General features: G+C 41.4%; 1 protein-coding gene and 1 pseudogene across 2 annotated transcripts in view; both read right to left on the reverse strand.

Annotated features, from left to right (window-relative positions):
* Positions 1–4,105: 4,105 nt before the first annotated feature.
* The window catches only part of Stard13 (StAR related lipid transfer domain containing 13), a 238,994-nt gene continuing 224,766 nt past the window's right edge, over positions 4,106–18,333 (reverse strand). For both annotated transcript variants that reach the window (XM_090342249.1, XM_090342248.1), the window contains exons 9-14: positions 17,681–17,891; positions 16,923–17,037; positions 14,478–14,699; positions 13,069–13,286; positions 9,173–9,349; positions 4,106–6,371 (exon numbers count right to left, since the gene is read on the reverse strand). In XM_090342249.1, coding sequence (XP_090198375.1) covers positions 6,254–6,371; positions 9,173–9,349; positions 13,069–13,286; positions 14,478–14,699; positions 16,923–17,037; positions 17,681–17,891 — 1,061 coding nt within the window. In that variant the 3' untranslated portion in view covers positions 4,106–6,253. The remainder of the gene's footprint in view (positions 6,372–9,172; positions 9,350–13,068; positions 13,287–14,477; positions 14,700–16,922; positions 17,038–17,680; positions 17,892–18,333) is intronic.
* Positions 16,195–16,305, reverse strand: LOC150057056 (U5 spliceosomal RNA; annotated as a pseudogene).

Here is an 18,333-nt window from a genome sequence, read left to right on the forward strand (position 1 = left end):
CTACGACACAAACGGGTCTGGGAAATGTTTCCTGCTAAGATAAGGAGATTTGAGGAGATGAGTCAATGCTGGGTATAATTTCCTCCTGGGGTCCTCAGATTGAGTCACACCCCCCCTGAGAAGCGGATGAAAGCAGGTCTTCTTGCAGGGTAAACTGGTATCTCCCATCTCCATCTCCCATCTCCTTTGGGTTCATTATGTCACATGGGCTGCAGGGATTTGAGCCTGGGATGGAGGTGAAGCTGAGAGCCTTCATTCCCCATTCCTGCTAGCAGCCAGATGACTACTCCTGTCCAAAGCAACTTTGGATCTGAGATTAATACAAGACAGACTGGATAGAGAAGGGCCCTTCAGATCAGGGGTTGGTCAGTGATCTCCATGAGCAGCCATTTTTGTCACCAGCTTGGGGTCGTTACCATGACAGTCAGGGGTTAGGTGGGCTGTGACCTAGGGATGAACTTAGACCAGCTCTACACTGTCCCATGGAGAGAGAATCCCATCCACCACTTGAGGCCTGTAGGGTGTTAGTATGAGGAGACCAGAGGGAGCTGTGTGGACGAGGGACAAGATCATCCATAGCACAGGCAGCATGTGGGGGGTCAATGAAGAGACCAAAGCTGAGGATTGGAAGTGTGTACCCTGAGGTCTTCCTGAAGGATCTCTAGGGACCATTGAGCTAGCTTCTGAAATCTATACAACTAGGGGCTTTCTCCATTACCATGTGGGCATAGCAATGACTACTGTGATCTGGGATATGCAGGTCTCTAGCATCGGTGCCTTGGTGCTGGCCCTGCTGCCTGGCATGGCTGCGAAGATGGAGCATCTGCCATCAGCATGCATGGCTCTCAGAACATCCATTTGTTTGAGTTGCCGTTCTTGTTCTTGATAAGGAGTCAAGGAATCAACTATTCCCACTCAAATAAATTTAGCAGCTCTAGTGGGGCTGTTTTCTCACTATGAGTAAAGCATGCATTCCATGAGGACAGGAACTTTTGTGTGTTTTACTTTATTATACATCTAAGATCAGTATCTGGGTATACAATCAATACTCTGTTTATATTTGTTGAATGGAGGAGCAAGTCAAGTTTCTGTTTAGAGTAAGTGGGCATGCATTGTGAATGGAAGAAATACTTGGAAAGGGCTGAAGTAATCAAAATGAAAAGTTCAATTGTCCTCTCCAGTGACCCCATGTAATTATGATAATTTCTCTGATTCCTACACTTGTATACACAGTTTTCCTATGCCTGATCCATTTGAATGGATATTTACAAGATAGCACAGGAGGAAGTATCCAAGAAGACGGGATTTCCTAGTTAGCTAAAACATGATCTGGGTTCTCAATTGCTTATACTCTAATGGAGGACCAATAGTTACTGACATAACTAAAGGAAGCATGATTTTTCACAATAAAGGAAATATATAAAGAAATAAGTGAATTTGAGAAGGAGAAATGTTAATGCAAAAAATTGTGTCCAAATAGACTAAATAGACTATTAATTATTAACAAGGTGGAGAGAGGGTGACATATGAATGTGTGGATTCTTGTTCTCTGGAATATGTAAGTTGACAAAACTGATTTTAAAGAAGTATAGTAAGCTGGCTGTTGTGGTACATACCTGTAATGAAACACAGGCACATCATGAGTTCAAGGCCAGCCTGGAATATATTGAAAGATCCTCTCTTTTTTTTTTTTTGCCAGTCCTGGGGCTTGAACTCGGGGCCTGAGCACTGTCCTTGGGCTTTCCTCAAGGCTAGAACTCTACCACTTGAGCCTGAGCACCACTTCCAGCTTTTTTTTTCTTCTATGTATGTGGTACTGAGGAATCGAACCTGAGTCTTTGTGCATGCCAGGCAAGCACTCTACTACTAGGCCAAATTCCTGACCCCTGAAAGACCATCTTTTGAAAACAACAATGAACCAACCAACCAACCAACCACATAACAAAAACAAGTGTAGGTATAAAAAGCATTGCTGATGAGCTCAATTCTAGATACATACATCAGTGATAGAGTAGTTGCTTAGCAACTATCTAGATCATTGTTTGGAAGCCAAAAGCCAGGATATTAGCAGTCACATTTCATCCATACACACACACACACACACACATTTTTGTACAAAAACAACGAGACTAAATTACGTATTAGTAGACTGGCAGAAATGTGACCAGAGGCTCATAGGAAATTAGTCCTGTGTTTCTCTTAGGAGGAATGGTTTAGTATTCACTAATTCCACTGATTGTAGAGATGTCATAGAATAGAACTTTGAAGAACAACGAGAAACGATAATGTGTAATTGGTTTCAGGTCATACCATATCTACTTTGTGTCAGTGCCTCTGTCAGTGTGCCATTCCTATTCTGGGTTGAATGAATGTGTGCTAGGTTAGTAAATGCCATCTGCAGGGATTTTAGCTTCAGAGGTACACTGTTGTAAGGCTCTGTTGTACAGAGGGAAGTTGTGGACCAGTCAATGAAGTGGCCTGAGCGGTGGGATTGTTAGAAGGGAAGTATACAGTTTAAACACAAATGTGAGAGGATCTTACAAGTAGCCCATTATCTTCAAGCTTTGTAACACTGTATTTATTCTTCCCATGATGTTTCATTTTTTGTGATAGCATGTGCCACTTTATTTGCTTGGGGTCTAATTTTGTTTCCTTAAATATCTTTGGTAAGTCTCATGACTTTTTTTCTGTGACAAGTGTCAACACATAGCATCAGAACAATTTCAGATGTAAGAATTTTATAAACAAATGTTTCTTTTTTTTTTTTGCCACTACTGGGCTTGAGCTCAGGGCCTGAGCACTGTCCTTGGACTTTCTCAAGGCTAGCACTCTACCACTTGAGCCTCAGCACCATTTCCAGCTTTTGTCTATGTATGTGGTACCAAGGAATTGAACCCAGGTCTTTGTGAATGCTAAGCAAGCACTTTAACCACTAGGCCAAACTCCCGGCCCCATAAACAAATGTTTCCAATCAAGTTTGTATTCTTATGATACACACTCCCAAGGAGACACTTGTAGCCTGAGGCTGTCCTATGACTTCCACATTCTCTTTCACATAGAAGAGAAAAGGAGGCCACTAAATTCCTCCTGTATATGAAAGCAAAACTTTCAAATAATAGGGACAAGGCATGAAAAAGGTAAACAAAGCAAAAGTTGGGATCATTTTTCATGGGTTTTATGTGGTCTTTGGGGCCACTGTGATTTTTGAAGCCTATAGCTAGGAATGTTCCGGGGACTTCGTTGAGTTTTAGAAGTAAAGGTTTACAGGAACCAAATACAGTGATGGAGAGAAAGGGATTGCTGGTTACTTTCCATGGTATCGTGATGTAATTGCGAGTCTCATTTTTCTCTTTTCTTTCTTCATTTCCTTTTCTATTTCTTCTTCCCGTCATTTTTCTTTTTCCCTTTCTTCCTTTCCTTCCCCTTTTGTCAATACTGGAGCTTGTAATCAGGGTCTAGGTGCTTAAATTTTTAGCTCCAAGCTGGTGTTTTTCCCATTTGAGATATAGCTTTACTTCTGGCTTTTTGACGGTTAATTGGAGATAAGAGTCTCATAAATGTTCCTGCCCCAGCATGGCTTGGAACCACGAACCTCAAATCTCAGCCATCTGAGTAGCTAAGATTATTGGCATAAGCCACTGGTGACCAGCAAATCTCCATGTCTTGTCCACTTAACAAAAATAAAGTGTAGCTGTGAGTTCACTAAAACTTGGTTAAAATACTATGAATGTATTTTTATAAATCTTCTAGCTTCAAGAAGAGCTTAAACAATCCCTACCCATAACTTTCATGTTTTAGATCTATGATAGTTAACATCTAGTGAGCTAATAATAATATTCTGTTGATAACAAAATCCTTGTGTTTTGGAGACAATATTGAGCACAGTCAATCCTAAGGAGTCAAGTTCATAGCAAACTATCCCTGAGAGAAATAGACCTCATTAACTTGCTTTCTACTTTTAGAATGAAGCATGCAATTCAACCTGTATTTCATAGAAAATAGGAAATATTTAATGTATATAAATTTATTTGCCTTAGCAATTAGTTATTTACAATTGATGAATGATAGCAACAATTGAGGTAAAAATATACATGAGGTATAAATATAATATTTAAATGTAATATATTTTATTTCCATTGGCAAGATAACAAAGAGTAAAATACTGTAGTACTTGACAAATAAGCTTAATGCATCTTTATTCTCCACTCACCCCCCCCATTTTTCCTTTATTTTAAAGATGCACCATGTTTTTAGACAACAGTGATAAGATTAGTAGATGAATGAAAAATCTTAAAGGTCAGGTAATTGGAAGACAGAGGAAGTCATAAATAAATTCATGTTTGTTTTTATTCTTCTAGGATTATCTAGTACTTGGGTAAAGTTGGAGGAGCACAGCTGAATGGAACACAATACCATTGGTCTTCCAGAGCCCAGCCCACTTTTCAAACACATAGTATCTTATCTTTGAAGCAGGACCAGTGCTAAGCCAGATTAAATTTCACCAATGATCTTGTCAGTGCCTAATAATGCAATCCCACATGCACAGTTCAGATGATATGGCAGAAGAGAATTTGTTTTGCTCACAGAGCATGGTCCAAATGGCAAACTGTGGGCTTGCTGCCTGCCTGCCTGCTTTATTTCTTAGCTAGGTAGAGGAATGAACAATTCCCAGGACAATTTCCCTTGCACCATATCGAACTCAGAGATAGTATAATTTTTTATTCCTCTCAATAAAACAATTGCACATTTAGGATAAACATTACACCAATGCATAAAATACAAAAAAAACCTCAAACACATTTTCCCCCCTCCTCCACTACCAGTTGCTAAATCATGATATCCATTTCTGTCACAGGCAACCAAAGAAATCTCTTTCCATGAAACCAAGCATAATAAGTTATCTATCTTTCCCTCTACACTCATGGAATTACATCAAAGCAACACATCCACTCATAACTGGTGAAAAGAAAAGCCAGTTTGCTTTGTCTATACAATAATAAATAAGGTGGACGTCAAATGTATAGGTAGCTTGAGCTGGCAGATAATGAAGAAACATGGAATTTATATATCTGTTTATATTTTCTAAAACTCATTAAAGAATACACTTTTGATTTTATGTTAGTAAAAAATAAACCCTGTCTTTCAGATTGTAAGATTTTAGTGGGATATATTTTAAGAGTATCATATATAGTACAATTTCCTGAAGTGGTGATGAGCCAGGATTCTTGAAGGACTACCATTTCCCTTTGTCTGCTGTCCAGAGTCAAATTCAGTGCAATACATTGGGAAGAAAAGGTCAATCAACTGTGACCATATAGGCCACTGGTCAAAGAGAAAGAACCTTTAATAATATTATGAAAAAGGATCTGCACAAACTCGAGACGGTACAGAGGCTTCCTTTGGCTGTGGCTAGGAAGAGGATCAGGTATTTAGCCCCACTGTCACTAAGTTGAGGACTTCAGTGGTCCAGCCGATATCTCACTGAAAATGCATATAGTAATGTCCAGGTGAAACTTGTAATCTGGCCTTAAATTTGGCAACAACTTTTCATCTACTGCTTTGGGCTAAACAGGAGAACATAAATTCTTCCTTTTTCTGTATTTTAACATTCTATTCTTAGTTTTGAACAACAGAAATCAGATGTCCAAATACATAAGCTTTGAATGTTATTTTCCTTTGGTTGGCAGATCTTTGGTTAGACATCAGGGAAATTAAACAGACTAGACTTTTTCACACCTTGGCATTAGCAGCAGGCTCTACTCAGCTTATAGGACAGTGGGGAGACAGGGCCCAGAGCTACTGGGAAAGAGCTAGGTGAGGCAAGGACTCACGGAGTCAGTCAATTGTATATAAAATCAATACTTTACATATTTACAGTAAAGGCAGAGATATACCCATATATGTACATATGATACAATATATTTATTTACAGTTAAGTATATGCTTCTTAGAAGCCTTTAAATAGCAAATTAGGTATCTCACAAGGAATAATCCATTTAATTTTAAGTAACATAGATATATGTTCTGATTCTTTAAAAAAATATTATATTAGTAGGGATGTAGCCATCTCCAGGAGGGCTAGAAAAGTTCTCAGAAAATTCATTCGTTTTCCAATGTCCTGACTTCTCAGTGTTTGCATTTCTAAGTGCTAACCACGTTCGGCTCCCACTCGTTTTCTCATGTTCACACTCTCAGCTGTAAGTGTCGGTTTCACTTCCTGTTCCCTGAGTTTGATGTCACAATGGAGCAAAACTCAGATTTTAGTTTCTGGACCCTCTGCAATGAGGGGTTGAAAAGAGTTTCTAATCTTGGCAACTTCTGCGGCACAAAGATGTCCAAATCCTTTGCTGTACCATTCTGGGGAGTGACCTCTGTAGAAAGAGAAATCACAAAAGGAAATGAGAAAATCATTTCCCAAATTACAGCAATTTGTCAGGAAGGACAAAGCTGTCCTTGGGCTGAGGTCAGCAGAACACTTGCTAACGACTCAGGGCTGCTGCCTTGAGGAGCTGTGGACTCATTCTATTGACAAGCAGGAAGCTTGCAAATGTCTTGACAGCCAAGCGTTCACTCTGCTTTAAAATGATAGCTCTCCATGGCGGTTGAATGGGGTGATTTACCCTGAATCTAGAATTTAGTGAGGAAACTAAATTTTTATTGACCTATGCCTAAACACAGATCTTGGGTTAGGTACATGAATGCCTCTGAGGAGTTGATAAGTTAATTTCTTCTCATAAATACAATTGGAGGTCACAGCAAATGGGAACAAGGCTAAAAGAAAAGTAAGAGAAGGGCAATTAAGATTTACCAAGCATCTATTACGTGCCTCTCTGTGTTCTCTGCATTAAGCACAGAAAATGTAAGTGAAAACTAAATAGAAAATGAACTCCCATGTGATCCTGCGATCCCACCACTGGGTATATCCAAAGGAAATGGAACAGGGATGGTGAATGTTTCTCTGCGCCTATGTGCACTGCAGCTTTACTCATCATATCCGAGATATCGAATCAACCGAGGTGTCTATTGGTAAATGAATGGATAAGAAAATGACATACACATACAATGTACATATGCTATGTCAGTGGCTTATACATACAATGAAATACCAGTTCATCTTGAAAATAAAAGGAGATCCTGTCATTAGTCACAACATGGATGAGCTTTGGAGGATGTTAGGATAAATGAAATAAATCAGGTATAGAAGGACAAAAAGTACATGCTCTTATTTACGTGTGGAACTCATGGGGTAGGGTTGGGATTGAGAGTTAGTTATGACTATTAAGTTCAGGAGACTTACCATATAATGTGGACATTACAGCTGTTTTTGAATTTTTAAAAATTGAACATTTGGGGCCAGGTGTTTGGTCTAGTGGTAGAGTGCTTGCCTAGCATGCGGGAAGCTCTGGGTTTGATTCCTTGGTACCACATACACAGAAAAAGCCAGAAGTGGTACTGTGGCTCAAGGGTAGAGTGCTAGCTTTGAGAAGTCTCAAGGACAGTGCCCAGGCCCTGAATTCAAGCCCCAGAACTGGCAAAAAAAAAAAAACCCAAGTATTTTATGGAGAGTGTTATGGTCATTTAATGCATGTATACAATATGTAATGAAATCACAGACTTTCCATCTCTTCATTAATTTTGTTTTTGTTTTTGTTGTTGTGCCCAACCTGGAGCTTGAACTGAGTACCTGGGTACTGTTCCTGAGCTTTTTCTTCTTTTTTTTTAAATTAATTTATTAACATTGATTTTTACATCATATTTCAAATGACATGTTTAACAAACAAGTGTTCAAGAAGGGAATCTCTGTATGTAATCACTGGCACTTAGTTTTTAGAACATAATCAAAATTAGGCTAAGGGTTTGTATGTCATAGATACATATTAATTTATGAAATAAAACATATCTATAGAGGCATAGGTTTTTATGTCTATGTAGTTATGTTTATATTTCCTATACCATATCCATAGCATTGGGTATGCAAATATTGAGTCCTCACTCTTGTAGGATGTGAGTACGATCTGGCTGTGACATCTGTCACCACATTGATCACCAGGGTTGATTCGGCTGATCTGGCTGGCTAGGCGGGTGTCCCCTTCCTCCCTCACAGCTCCATGTGCGTCCCTCCTGAAGCTGAGCGCTCAGTCAAAGAGGACGACCATCCCCAATAGAGGAGGACTGGTCTTTGGTCAAGGGTATACAAGTAGAACCTCCAAACAAGCCCGCTCCTTCCTTCCTTCCTTCCTTCCTTCCTTCCTTCCTTCCTTCCTTCCTTCCTTCCTTCTCTCTCTCTCTCTTTCTTTCTTTTCTTTCTTCCTTCCTTCCTTTCTTCCTTTTTCTTAAATCAAGGCTAGTGCTCTACCACTTGAGCCACAGGTCTACTTACGCTTTTTGGTAGTTAATTGGAGATGAGTCTCACAAAATTTCCTGCCTGAGTTGGCCTGGAACCTCAATCCTCAGATCTCAGCTTTCTGAGAATCTAGGATTACAGGTGTGAGCTACTGGTGCCTAGCGTATCATTTTTAAATGGGGAATTCTGTATAATTTTGCAATAATTTTTAGGTTGTAGTACCAGTAGTTACCCTACTGTGCTAAGGAAGAACCAGACAGATTCAATTCCTCCACCTCATATTTTCAGTGCCTTAGTATAAGATTTTATTCTCTCTCCTTTCTCAGGCTCTAATGGTCACTACTCCATTCCATTTCTCTACAAGATTGACTTAATGTTTTCCACAAATGGTGAGAACCTTTGGTTGTGTCACCACAAGCTGTTGCGTTTGTCATCAGTGCCAAAAGAGCAAATCTTCAGTGTTCACTTAATAGAAACTAAGTATGTGAGTTAAGAGATATGCTGATAGTTTGATTTGGTATAGTTTTAAATGGTATAGCAAAATATCACAATGTATTCGCCTATAAGTACTTACCAATTTTACTTATCATTTAAAAACAAACTAGAACAAAGGAAATAAAAGAAGGAACAAAGGTTGCAGGAGAAAGACTTTCAGGAAATGGGAAAAGAGAGAAGGGGCATAAGTAACCTTCCATGAAATCTTGTTCGTGGCGGTAAGGAAAGTGATAGAATGGCATAAGAAATCTGGCTGATAAGCAGGCTGTGGTCAATGAGCCTCGTGTACTGAGACTCCTGAGTACCATCTGTCCCACGTGGACTGACACTTACTTCAGGTCGATCCTGCAGATATGAGTCAGTCTTGACTTGCCTGAACCGCATGGCTCTATCAAGTACTGAGAATCCATCACCACCGCCCGCACGCCACCCATGAGCTGAGCTTCTTCATGCTCTACAGAAATGGACACTAGAGTACACATTCCTTTGGGCAAGTCAGTCTTCCAGGTCCTAGAGGCAAAACAAGCCAGACATGAGAGTTATGGCTGAGAAAGAAAGCAAACCTGAACCTGAGAGCTAATATTTTCCTGCCAAAAATCTGGGCTGCAGTTCCAAATGCAGCTAATGGGTTCCACAAGTTGTGCAAAGTTTGTAAAGCACAGTTCAAAGCAAGGATCTCAGCTGTAGGAATCAGAGGCTAGAAATGGTCTCTGTAGGCCTCAGAGAGCAGTGAGGATTACAGATGTGAACCACTGGTGCCCAATCTCAATCATTTTTTAAAAATTGTGTCAGTACAGAGGCTTGAACTCAAAGCGTGGGCACTATTCCTTAGATTTTTTTGCTCAAGGCTGTCAATCTACCATTTGAGCCACAGCTCCACTTCTGTCTTTTTTAATGGCTTACTGGAGATGAGTCTCATAGACTTTCTTGCCTGAGCTGGTTTTGAACTTCAATCCTCAAATCTCAGCTTCTTGAGTAGCTAGGATTACAGGTACAAGCTACCAGCATTGCTCTCCTCTCATTCAAATCTTCCATTCATCTGTCAAGTACATCCCTGTGCCGGACTGAGAAGCTCCAGGGACACAGAGAAACACATAGATCAGCAGGAGAAACTGACAGCTCAGGAGAACTCAGCAGTGTTACAGTTGTACACTACAACTTTGGAATTTGGATTCATAGACCTCAAGTCTTAACAAATGTACAATCTCTAATGTTTTATCTATCAAAAGAAAAGTCAACTTGTGGGAACCTGCTAATTGTTTTCAGATATCTGAGTAGCTCTTGAGTGGGAGAAATATACTTAGTTGATTTGGCTCCAGAAGGAAGAGGCAAGAAGGGCATTTAGACTGTGTGTGTGTGTGTGTGTGTGTGTGTGTGTGTGTGTGTGTGTGTGCATGTGCATGTATGCATGTGTGCACACAGAATTGGGAATGGAGGCCTGACATTGGAGCTATTCAAACAAGAAAGGGCCTAGACAAAGGTTGTGAATGGAGTCAGGAAACATGACAGGGACTTGGGATTATAAACTATACAATAGTCCTGAATTCCTGTGCTTTTGCTCAGTGATATCATTTGTGACTTCTCCCTGTTTGATCACACCAGGAGGAAAAGCTATAATACAGGCATGATGCTGCAGTTTGAACCTGTCGCTCAAATTTCATTAGTTCCCAGTGCAGCAATAATAAGAGCTGGAGCATTGGGAGATGAGTAGGGTCACGAACTCTGACCCAATTATCTCATGAATAGATGAATTAATTTATAGGCTACTTGATTAATGGGTTGTTGGCTTACTGAGAATTATTATTGTTGAAATAAAAGCAAGCACTCTCTGGTAGAGAGAACTCTGTATTGCCACGTGGTACCTCTGTCGAACCTTAATCCTGGAGGAAGTGCTTACAGTGTACTCAGCAGATGTCCTTGTTGCATTTTTGGACTTCCCATTGTCCAGAACTATGACTTAAATAAATCTTCAGTCTTTAGAAACTATCGTCTCAGGCATTTTGTAGTTGCAACAGAACATAACCTATGATATGCTTGGTAAGAACTTGGGGATGATATTAAGTCTGACATGTCAGAAAGGAGACTTCTCAGCCCTGTGCTTCTGTGCCCCACTGGTCACTTTCCACCTTCTAGAATTGCAAATACAGGGGTTCCTGTTAATGCGGAGGAGGAATATGCATCATTAGCAAACATTCTGAAGCACCGATTTCTCCCTTTTGGCTGTATGCTTCACTTACTTCCTCCTTCAATTCTTGTATTAAATATACAAAATATATAATACATATATAAATAAATACATAATCATTATATATGTGTACACATGTCTATATCTATGTGCACACATGTACAGATACACATGTCAAATCCTGCAACACGCGCACACATATGTACACATACCCACACGTGTATGTACATCCATGTGTATATGTATATTTTGATACCAAGGCTTGAACTCCTGACTTTGCTTTCTTGCTTGACTTGCTTGCTCAAGGTTGGCATTTTATGTATTTATTTATTTTCCAGTCCTAGGGCTTAAACTGAGGGTCTGTGCACTATTAAGCATAATCTCAAGGCTTGCTTTACCACTTGAGCCACAGGTCCAGTTCTGGCTTTTTGGTGGTTAATTTGTGATGACATTCTCCAAGTCTTTTCTGACTGGACTGGCTTTGAACTCTTATCCTCAGATCTCAGCCTCCTGGGTAGCTAGGATTATAGGCATGAACCACTGATGCTTGGATGGCACTCTACTTTTGAGCCATGCCTCCAGCCTACCTTTTTGTTGATTATTTTGTAGACAATGTCTCACAGACTTTGCTGCCCATTCTGGATTTGCATCACTATTGTCCAGATCTCATTCTCCTAGAATTACAGGCAGGAGCTGCTAGTACCTTGCTTTACCGACTTACTATTGGCTTTATCCTTCAAGTAAAATACAACCCCAGTTGCAGGGCTTGCAGCAGGGCCTGTAGTAAAAGCAGACATAATGATGTACTACTATCTAACGACTACTAGTGGACTGCTGTGTGGATGGAAGGAGGGAGGTTCTATGTAATGACTCTTCTCATCCTCCTCACTGCCTATGGCTAGCTCTATCCCACAGCTGCTTTTCAGGGCAAATACTAGGTTTTCTGCTGGTGAGAAGCCAGGTGTGAAACTTAACTCCCCAAGATGATTCATGTCCTAATAACTGTGGTATGAGGCAACTCTTATGACTACCGACATTTCCCACCAGAACCTCAAGGTCACAAGGATACACACATAGACTTTGGAAAAATTCACCCTTAATGACAAGGTCCCAAGCCATAAAGGACGAGGTACCAAAGCCATAAAGGACTCAGGTAAAAAGTAATCTTTTGTTCTATTCAGTTTCATCAAGAAATCATCTTAAATACACATTGGAAGATTTCAGTAGTGCTTCCTTTTCCATGAGTGATCCACAGGAGATTAGGTTTGCTTACATTTTTAATAAAAAGGATACATTGATCTAACTACATTTTATTTTATTTTATTTATTTCATATTCCCAAGCCCTGTTATTTCTAATGAAATACCACATTTCTACTGAGTAAACTGCCTATTATTTACTGAACACTCATTCCACTCCTAGCCCAGAGAGGAGGGCTGGAACTTAACCCACAAGCAAAATCAGCAACAGTATTTCAGTGGCAGCCACAGGGGTCCAGCCAGCCTCTCCAGGTCCTGAAATTGGACTTATGTGTCAGTGCTTCGGCAGGCCAGGACCTGTGGGACCTGGGCAGATGTTTCCACGCATGCCTGGGAATGAGTTAGGAACATGTGAAGGTATGCACATGAGGTTTAAAGTCATACATGCTCCTATTTTAGATAGTCACAATGTGAAGGTTTGTTTTCCCAGGAGAGAGAGGCAAAACTCAGGAGAAAAGCCAGCCCGATTTGCTTTGCATAATTTGGCAGAGAGTGCCACTGGACGGGCAGCAGCTCTTCTGGAACCTCTGTTCTGAGGAAATGGATGGTATTTATAGCGTAATAAAGTGTGTGCTCCATGCGGAGAAGGGCCATGGGAGAGCCAGGGCCGAGCTGTAAATTGGGTGAAGAAACAGGTAGTCAGGCATAAATACAGTGAAGTCAGGGCCACCTTCGCGCTCCCTGTGGAGATGGGAGGCAGGGGGCAGGACTCTGAGAAGTGCTTAAATCTGTAGCTCCCATCTTGCTTTTGGAACGGGGCCTCATAAACGATGGGGTCAGGCTCACCTGAGAACTAGGAAGTCTCTGGAAGGATGGGGGGCCATGCTGTTCAGCACGTACTGGTAGATTTCTGTTTGCCGGTCTAGAGTTTCTACAACCTTCCATTGCACAAAGTCCTCATCCCACAGGTGACGTTCTCTCAGCACTCGATTCAGCACCACAGAGGGCGGTGCTTCAACCTCCACAGCAGCCTTCCATAGCTTCAGGGGGTTCCCATCCCCCACCTGGGGAAAGGTACCAGTAAGAGCTGAAGAGGCCATGGGGGTACATCAAACCTCAGCATAATGTATCAAGTGTTCATAAAACCATCCCTGACTATGTCAAATGTAAGAGCAATACTGTAACTTTTCTCTGTCTGTCTGTCTGTCTGTCTGTCTGTCTGTCTGTCTGTCTGTCTGTCTATCCATCCTTCTGTCATGGGGTGGGCTTGAACTCAGGCCCTGAGTGCTCTCTCTAAGCTTTGCTGATCAAGGTTAGAACTCTACCACTTTGAGCCACAGTGCCACTTCCTGTTTTCTGGTGGTCACTGTGAGATAAGTCTTACAGACTTTCCTGCCCAGACTGGCTTTGAACCACAATCCTCAGATCTTAGCCTCTTGAGTAGCTAGGATTATAGGCATGAGCCACCAGTCCCTGGCTTATTTTTTAAATATCATTTTATTATTACTATTATTATTAATAATAATATACCTGTCCCAAGTCAGGTAATGAGTACATTACATTTTTGGGACAATGTTAACCCTTCCTTCACTGATACGGTCACATTTTAATCTTTATACTTAGGAGTAATGATACTCAGTACACACAGTGTGTGTTGTATGCTAGGTACCAGGCACCATTCTCACCCATTTGATTCTTTTCCTTTCTTTCTATTTTTTTTTTTTTTGTCAGTCATCAGGCCTGGCCACTGACCCTGAGCTCTTCAGCTAAAGGCATGAACCACTGGTGCCTGGCTCACTCATTTGATTCTTACCCAGCCCTCCTCTGGCCACAGTTCTCTAGAACATCCATTTTGGCAAATGAGAAGATTGAGGTTTCCAGTTGCCAACATCATCCAGCAACAGGGTCCAGGCAGCACGAGGATGCCCAGTCCTTCTCTGCAGTCTGGACTCATGTGCTACTGTCTGTGAGCCTGCTAGACAGGGTCTCTAAATGGAACAATGACCTGAGTGGCTCATGGGGTGCCCCATGGACAAGCCCTCATGGCAGAAGCATAAGCCAGTCCTGGGGCTTGACTCAGGGCTTGGGCATTGTCTTTGAGCTTCTTTTTGCTCAAGGCTAGCACTCTACCACATGAGCCAGAGTACCACTTCTGGTTTTTTCTGTATATGTGGTACCAAGAGATTGAACTCAGAGCTTTGTGCATGTGAGGTAAGCACTCTACTACTAGGCTTAACTCCCAGGCCCGCGATTACCTTTTTGAAAGCAAGGTCTGTATTGTCCATGCTGGAGCATGTGACCCATCCTTTGAACTTCTCCTTGGCTTCTTTCTGGAGGCCCTGGATAAGATGCTCCAGGTAAGTATGGAAAGTTGCCCCATTCTCCTCCAGCTGTGTCCCCAAGTCTTCCAGTGTTGGTGCATGAATCTCAGCCTCTTCATAGGAGCTACGAGACTGAGCCACCATCTCATGTGGGACCTGAGCCAAAAGATGCATGAGAGAGCAACACATGGAGCTAAAGAAACGGTGGGACTTGCAGTCAGAGGAAGCAATGTCATTTCATCAACTACTAAGGTTTGAGGAACAAGCCCAGGGCCAAAGGCCTGGAGAATGTTTATCTAAGATCAGTGCCAAGGCCAAGAGGGTCCTTCCTAGGTTAGAATATTTAACTATATTTCTGAGGTTATATTTATCAAAAACATTGCAATGATTCATTTTTATTCACTTTGACAGAATGTGGACTCAAACAACTTTACTCAGTATGAGTAAACTTAATGCATATTGCATTGTTAAGGGACACATCAGATGTGACTTAGACAGAGCTGTAACTTTCTGGTACATTTTGCCACTTACAGGTATCAATTTTAACATAGAGGTGCAAGTTAGATGTTGCATTCTTCTCCTTTTTTCTTTCTTTTTTTATTATTATTTTTATTGTAATTAGTAAAAGGGTTACATGATATTTGCCAGATAGAAGGTGCATTAATTCACATTGATACCCTTTCACATGTCTTGGTACCCATTTCCCTCCCCCCCTCCTTTTTTCTTTCTATTTTTTTAAAAAATAAATTTAGTGTTGTTATTTCTATGCTAATATTTGGTTGTATTACTTAGGATTCTTTGGCTAACGCAACTGCAAAACTTGGAGTACCTTTGAAGTGTCATGGGACTGTAGATGCCTTTTGACTTTCTGGGAAGATAGAATTTTATCAGGAAGTGAATACTTTACTGTAGATCATTTTCTTTTGGTTTGGTGCCAATATGAGTCTTGAATTCACAGTCTTGTATTCTTGCTTATTATTATTATTATTATTATTTTGTAGCCCCACTTGTCAAGTCTCTCTCCTATCTGTTGGGACTTTGTTCAGGAAGTTTCTCCCTGTACTTATAAGTTCCATGGGCCAGGAGTTGTTCCTGAGCTCTTCAGCTCAAGGCTACCACCCTACCCTTGGGCCTGAGCATTGTCCCTGAGCTCTTCAGCTCAAGGCCACTGATCTACCCCTTGAGCCACAGCCCCACTTCCCATTTTCTAGTGATTAACTGGAGATAAAAGTCTCTTGGTCTTTTGGTCTTTGGTGTCCAGGCTGGCTTTGAACCTCAGATCTCAGCCTCCTGAGTAGCTAGGATAAGAGATGTGAGCCACCGCTTATACTTATAAGGTTTTCCCCTCTTCTCTTTTTGCAGTAGTTTAAAAGTTTTGGGTATGACATTGAGGTTTGTGAATTGATATTAGTGCATGGTGGCAAACAGGGATCCATTTTTAGCTTTCTGAATATGGATGACCAATTTCCTTTTTAAAAATTTTAATGTCAGGATAATGTATAGAGGGGTTACAGTTACATTGTCAGGTAGTGGATGCATCACTTCTCGAGCCTTGATACCCCTTCTCATGTTTTTGTCCCCCTTCCCCTACCCGTATCCCCTCCTAATCATCTTGTTTTCCCTGCTTCCCTATTTCAAATAAACAAATAAATGTATATATAATATACCAGGTAACAAAATCAAAGACTCAGAATTGTTCCTCTCCATGGAAATCTTTAGTAAAAGGCAAAAGATTTATACGATCCAAAGAGAAACCAGGTATTCTTGCTTATTTTTCGTCACTGAAGGCTGACACTCTATCACCTGTGTGACACCATCATTTCTAGGTTTTTGTTGGCTAACTGGAAAAAGAGTTGCATAGATTAGTGTGGGCTTGCTTCAAACCATGATTCTAAGATACTAGTCTCCTGCATAGCTAGGATTATGGGAGTAAGCCATCAACACTCAGCAGTCTCTTAATATCAGATACTGTCACTGATGCTCAGTAACTAATGTACCACTCCTCTTTCTCTCTCTCTCTCTCTTACACACACACACACACACACACACACACACACACACACACACACACACACACACAGATAGAGAGCCTAATCAGACCCTGAGGTAAACTCAAATAGAACATGATTGGCAGACCAGCTGTGAGCCAGACAAAGGAAGTCAGTACACCATTGGAGGGAAAGTCATTATCACAGTGACCTCAAGTGTCTTTCACTATCAAAGCCTCACATTTTGGAGTCAAAAGCAGAGTTAGAGGGTGTACTATTGTCACTGAAAAACCAGGAGCAAACAGATATTAGCCATAAAGGTAGCCACCATACCAATCATCTTACATCGTTCTAAGACCTCAAAGGAAGATGGGTAGAACCTTTCACTCACCTCAAAAAGTCTGTTGCATTCTGTGATCATGTGAGCGAGCCCCTGAGCTGCGGCCAGATTCTCACTGAGGTCCTTTTGATCTGGCTTTCCAGTGGCATATTTCTTCTGGTTGATTCTGTAATTGCATGACAGTATACTGAGCAGATCCCAAACCAGAGCACGTTCCAATTCCTAGCTCATAGCCCTTTTGTATGCTATTCATCCCCAGATGCTACCCAAACCCCAGCCTCTTTCTCCTTTCCAAATGAAAACAATGACCACATGTCTCAGATATTCCAAGGCAGACAGTCTGACAGTCTACAGCCAAAAACCTTGGAAAAATACAAGGGCAGAAAGAACTGTGGGAAGAGAAATCAATCTATGTTTTTCCTTAGAGTTTGAAACCACCTTGGTTTTTAAATATAGTCTTTCAAAACCAAGGATTGTAAAATACTACTTTATGTACTTTTCTTCTTCTTCCTATTCCTACCAATGGAACAAAGCAGCCATTCTTCTGTTCCTATCTCCCCCGCCCGCCCCCCCCCCAGCCAGATTTTCTGGATTATAACTGACATCCTTCAGTGCTACCTTGATGATTCTATGAACCTAAAGCCATATGTGAATAAGGTTTCCTTGGAACACCTCCTGATCTAAAGATAGGTGCTAACAAATCCTCCAGCTGAAATCCAGCACGTGAATGCTTTTGTTTCTTCTTTTCTTTCATGAATTAAGGAAAGGGCTTGTTTGGAGGAAGACGACTAATACTGAAGACAACTCACCTTGGAGAACTATCTTTCTTCAGTAGGTTAAGATGGAAGAGGGAGGGGGCTAGACACACAGCCAGATTCATGGGTGTCATCTGATTTTCTTCCACCAAGTTCACGACGTCATTCAGGAAGCACAAGAGTGTCTGCAGGGCTTCCCGGTTTTCATCTGCCAGCAGCAGGATGGCGGCCTGCACAGCTTGCAGCCACTGCTCTTTGGGGACATCTGAGGAAAAGCAGCATCCAGCTCATTAGAGGAATATTGCAGAGCCAGTGAGAGGGGCTCTACTTTCCTGGACAGAAATGCTCAGAGTCATCAACCAAAGTAGCTGAGGGCCCAAAGAAATAACTGTTTAGGCCTCACCGCTACCTGAGAGGCAGAGCTGGAACTGGAATCCCATCTCTCAGCTTCCAGAACCCTCAGTGTGTGTGTGAGTTCCCTGGCCATACTATGAAGGCAAGACCACCCTTCTGGCCCTACATACTCTGAATAATTAGCTTGCTCCTTTGTTCTGGTGGGAGCCATGGGTGCATTGGGACTCTGTGAACTTGGCTTCTCTTTTTGTTATCCTCCTTAAAATAGTTCGGGAAGTACCTCTTAGAACCCCCGGAGCTCAGTGGGACATGATAAAGCCATTGGGAAAGTGGTGAGCAGCCAGGCCATGATA

Source organism: Megascapheus bottae, chromosome 11, assembly GCF_031878675.1.
Source record: "Megascapheus bottae isolate mThoBot1 chromosome 11, mThoBot2.hap1, whole genome shotgun sequence".
Lineage (NCBI taxonomy): Eukaryota > Metazoa > Chordata > Mammalia > Rodentia > Geomyidae > Megascapheus > Megascapheus bottae.